The sequence below is a fragment of the Crocodylus siamensis genome, chromosome 15 (genome assembly GCF_052110815.1).
Source record: "Crocodylus siamensis isolate JL-2025a chromosome 15, ASM5211081v1, whole genome shotgun sequence".
Classification (NCBI taxonomy): Eukaryota; Metazoa; Chordata; order Crocodylia; family Crocodylidae; genus Crocodylus; species Crocodylus siamensis.
This window is the reverse complement of record NC_143409.1, coordinates 45,886,503-45,891,433: the sequence shown is the minus strand read 5'-3', so window position 1 is coordinate 45,891,433 and position 4,931 is coordinate 45,886,503. Positions and strand designations below refer to the sequence as shown.

The window sequence follows — 4,931 nt, the reverse complement described above, 5'->3', positions numbered from 1 at the left end:
TACTGCAGCCCAGGGCACACAGCCACCCTGGTATGTCTCTAGTGTGCAGCATGATGTTGTTTAGTGACGGTTTTATGTTTTACTAGTCTGCATAATCAACTGGTGACTAGATTATTTATCGATAAAGGCAGAGCAGAGCTGCACCTTATGGACCACTGCCTCTCTACCAGAATGCCATGGACCCTTCAGGTGCCACAAAAACCTCCTAAGGGTGCTGTCGGTGCCACACTTTTGGGTATGCAAACCCCTAGATGTGATTCATAAGATAAACCCAGAAATGTTGGACAGGAATTCAGAATAACAAAACATTCTGCCCTGCTGGGGTCTTTCACGCTCCCTTGCGACAGAAGCATTGCTGTTATTTTGCAAGAGTCAAAAAGCAAAAGCAAGCTAAGAGCCAACATTCTCTGAGCACTGCCTTGAACCTAAAAGGCTTGAGAACCACTGACCATAAAGCAGGGATGGCAGCAAGCTAGCTTTGTAGATTTGCACCTTCCCCTTAGTTGATAGTTTGTCATTATTCCATGCACTTTTCTGTAATTGCCTGAAACTCTTAGTTGCTTTTCCGATTCTCTCAGTCACTTCAGCCTGAAGGTTAAGATTGCACTGGTCATAAAGCCCAAGCAGAAAAAAGGGGTCAATGGCACTAAGAGATTTACCCTCCAGGGTGATGGCAGGCACTGGTCCTTCCGCCCCGTGGTACATAATGACTGTCTTCTTGAGGCTAATTGCCACCCCAAAGCTCTTGCATGATGCAGAAAATCTGCCCAAGACATTTTGCAAGGAAAAATTCCCTGTGGGCAAACGTGGCCACATCATCTGCAAACAGCAAACCTCTCGGAGCCAGCTCTTTTACCTTGGTTTTTGCTCTAAACCATGCGATGTTGAACACACCTCCATCGAGTCTGGTTGAAAAATAAATGCTGTCATTAATGTGCTTGAATGCATGAAGAAGCAGAAATAAAAAGTAAATAGCCAAGAGCACAGGATAGAAGACACACCCCAGTTTCACCCCGCTGCTAATGTCAAAGGCATTTGAGTCTTTGTTTCCGTGCCCTACAGTTGCCTTCATATGTTGATGCAGTGAGTGAATAATGTTCTGCTGCTTGGGGGGAGCAACCCAGTTTCTTCAGACCAGTAAATGGCCCTGTCTGTTGCCCAGATTGAAGCCCATCACATCGCTGAAAGCTATGTGCAGCGGTATTTGTTTTGCTCTACCCTTCCTTTGCAGTTGCTTAACCGAAAATATCGTATCAATGGTGGAACATCCTTTCATCTAAACATTGTGACCTAGGGAGTATACTGCAAGTGACAACTTTTCCAAAAGTGTTCAACAGGGAGATACCTCTATAGTTGTCACAGTCACTTCCATCCCCTTTGTTTGTGGATATTGTAGAAACAGAGCATCCTTGAAAGCTTGCGGTCCTGCTTCCTCTTTCCAGCAGAGCAGTATAACTTCATAGAGTTTTCATAGCAATTTGCCGTTGGCACGTTGGTGGATTTCACCAGGAAAAGTGTTCTTCTGTTTCACATAACAACCCTGATCTGACTTTTCACCTCTCCGTGGGCCTGGTGAGAAGAGTGTTTGGGGTGGATGGCATCAGCAGGCATTCTGCTGCTGTTGAGACCGGAAACCCATTTCATTTTGCAAACTGAGGATACCCTGAAGAGTTTGAGATTTGCTGCAGGAGAGAGGCGGTCCTCCAGAAACAAAATCCAGTTGATGCCCCAAAGATATGCAGAACTGAGCAGTGCTGAACTCCTCGCTCCTGGGGCAGAAGCCAGCTGTTGCAATCATCACCGGGTTCGGGAGCCCCTCCTTGTTCCGAGTCCTCCCCTTTCACATCAGTATGAAGAGACATTGCTCGTGACCCCTCCGCCCCTTTCAGTCAAGGCAAGACCCTCCACAAGCCCCCAGCACCACCCACTGACTTCTTGATTCCTGATAATATTTGCAGTTCCCTGGAACTGACCCCACCTTCTCCGTAACCTCCCTGTCACCTGCCCCTTAGGGCAACATCCGCATTTCTGCGTGTTCTGCAGACCAGCTGGGAAGCAAGCCTCCGAGCAGAGTTCACGACTTCCTTGTCCTGTCGTCCCACAGCTCAGCCACCCCTGCAGCTGGGAGTGCCCACACCCGAGATGTGTCTGGCTCAGCGTAGCCCATGGATTCCCAGCCGGTGCTGTGGCACCCTGGGGTGCCTTGAGATTCTTTCAATGGAGCCTCAGGGTGCCGCGCGTTGTTAGCCTTGCTAAGTGTACAAAGATGATTCCCTTCATAAAGCCAGTGATTCAAGTAGGAGTCCACAGAGCAAACCAGTTCTGACCGGTTGTGGTCTTGCCGAGTTCCTTGTGATGGAAAAATTGCCCTGTGCTTTTCCTTAGTCAATAACACATGCACACGCATGCACACACGCTCAAGCACAAGGCTCAGCCAGTGGGGTCTCCCCCTGACCACACTTGAGACCTGTCTCCAGCCCATGTGTCAGAGACTTCCAAGCCAGATTTTTGGTTTTGGAGCCTGCAGCCAGGGCAGACCTGTAGGACATGTGTAAAGGTTGGATGCGCTCTCTGCTTGCCTCTCACCTGCACACTTCCAAACCCTCTGAGCCAAAATATCCTCCTTGCTTGAAAAAAGTCTTCTCACACTCTCTACTATACCGTGGCCATGTCTGCGCAAGACACACACTGTGCAGTTGTTACTGTGTGGTCATTTAGTACTTCTACAGACAAGTGCTAAATGACAACACAGTAACCTGAGTTACCATTCAGTAGTGTCACTGAATGGCTTTTAGGTGATGCTTACTGCACAATAGCTTGATACTACTGTGCAATAGTGTCATACCATGCTTAATGGCACCCAAGGCTACTGTTCAGTAGAAAGAAGCTATTGCACAGTCAGTGACTCATGCAGATATGGTCTCATGTAGACGTGGCCCCTGTGTGCTGTATCTCCCCTTCCCAAAACTGGAGCCAGTTCCCCACTTCAGTGAGGTTTGGTCACTCCTATTCTGCAGGGAAGGGGAAGGAAACACTGCACAGCAGGTGGAAAGTAGCTAGCTGCTGTCAAACAAACTCTGTTTACTTTATGTTAATAGAGCCTTGCCATGTCATATTTATTTCAGATCACTTTAGAGGGAAGCCTGAAGGTTACCCAAGTGTCACGTGTAGCCAGACACTCCTCAGGGTCCCTATAAATGGCAGCTATGCAGGGACCAGCCCTGCATCTCTCCAAGCCATGGGGCTGTTCGTGCTGCTCAGCTGTGTCTCCCTATGGGCTGGGTTGGCGCAGGCTGAGGTGGGACCATCATTCAAAGCCTGCAAAACATATTTCTACCAAAATGCTGAGCCAAAGGGGTTCAACACTCCACACACAGCAAAGATCTGCCAGAAGCATGACAACACTTACCACTTCGCCACGCTGTATGACAAGGAAAGCCGCACGCCGTGCTGGTCTGCGTACAGGCTGAACAAGCAATCATGTGACACGCAGCCTCACAGAAAGAGCAAATGGTTTGTTGAGCCACAGGTCAGTGCCAGTGGGGTTGGGCATAGGGAGACAGTGAAAGTGCTGGGAATGTGGAGGGTGGTGAGAAGAGGGTGGGGGGAGATCTGGTGGGGAAGGGGCAGAGGTGTGACTCGGGGTGAAGTGGGTTTGGTGCAGGGAGATCCCATAGGGTGGGAGCTTCGACTGGGTGGGTGGGGCAGAGAGGTCAGCAGAGAGCTGAGATCCCAGGTGGAGGGGATCCTATCTAGGCATAGGAGATGGTACTGAGTGGCCAGTGAGCCCAAACCATAAGGCAGGCGGGGGGATGAAGGCAAGGAGAGGTTGTTTTATCATAGGATTCAGACCTGGTAGCACTGACTGGTGGGCAAGTGTTTGAGTCTGGGGGAAGTCGGGCAGGAGGGGAGAGAGGGAGTGCATCTATGGCTCTGCCAGGTGTGACGATGGGGAAGGGGCTTTCCCTTGAGCATGAGCATTTCTGAGTCCCTCCGTCCTTGTGTTGCTTCAGCTGCTAAATCAAAGCAAGCCTCCAGACATGAGAACAGAATCAAAGTCAGACCTGACCGAAGAACAACTGAACTCCACTCAGGCCATCAACATGGATTATGAAAACACCAACTATGACCGGGGACACCTGAACCCAAACAGCTTCCAGTGTGGCAGTGGTCGCACGGCCACCTTCACCCTCACCAATGCTGCCCCCATGGACCCCTGCTTCAACCGGATCCACTGGGGCAAGCTGGAGAAAAGCTTGAAAGACAAGTTAACAACAAACTGCCTCAATGTGCGAGGCACTGCCTACCTGGTGACAGGAGCTGTTGCCGGCCCTGAGAAAATCCCCAAAGAGAGCGAGGACAAGGAAGTGGACCGTGAGCGATCCTATGACAGGGTGGCAGTGCCCAGCCATATCTGGACAGCCGTCTGCTGTGGCAATGCCAACAACAACCTCAAGTTCTCCTTCGCCTTCCTGGCAGAGAACAAAGAGGAATCCAAGCTACAAGTCCTCTCTGTGGAGCAATTAAACCAGAAGCTGCGGGAAAAGTACAACTCTCAGAACATCAGGGTCCTGGCAGATGACTGCAATGCTCAATCCCAAAAAACTGAAGATGTTTTAAAAGCAATGGAAATAGATTTGCATAGTGCTTTCCGGGATACAAAATTTGAGATTGATTTTGAGGGCCCCTCTCCAGTCAAGCAGGCAAAGACATAATGGCTAGTCCTGCACTGCAGAACCCGTGTGCCCCAACCAGCCCCTCCACATCGTGATGAGCCTGGGGGAGCAGCCCTGGGTTGGCCGGCTGAATCCCCCGCAACCTCCTTGCCAGCCAGGGCTGTTCCAACCCGGCTCGTCATGCTGCTCTCTCACGTGCACATGTAAACGGTGTGCCTGGGAACTTCTCAGGAGCAATAAACTCTGACACAATAA

At 50.3% G+C, this 4,931-nt stretch overlaps 1 protein-coding gene across 1 annotated transcript; it reads left to right on the top strand.

Moving 5' to 3' along the window:
* The first annotated feature begins 3,238 nt into the window (after nt 1-3,238).
* Nucleotides 3,239-4,715, top strand: LOC149852526 (endonuclease domain-containing 1 protein-like). The gene is made up of 2 exons (XM_090028385.1): nt 3,239-3,529; nt 4,014-4,715. The coding sequence occupies exons 1-2, from the start codon at nt 3,239-3,241 to the stop codon at nt 4,713-4,715; spliced, it is 993 nt and encodes a 330-aa protein (XP_089884511.1).
* The last annotated feature ends 216 nt before the right edge of the window (nt 4,716-4,931 follow it).

Excerpts from the sequence above, each read along its gene's own strand:
- LOC149852526 (XM_090028385.1), top strand. The coding sequence starts at position 3,239 with ATGGGGCTGTTCGTGCTGCTCAGCTGTGTCTCCCTATGGGCTGGGTTG. Across the intron at positions 3,530-4,013 it reads AATGGTTTGTTGAGCCACAG|CTGCTAAATCAAAGCAAGCC; the intron begins GTCAGTGCCAGT and ends GTGTTGCTTCAG.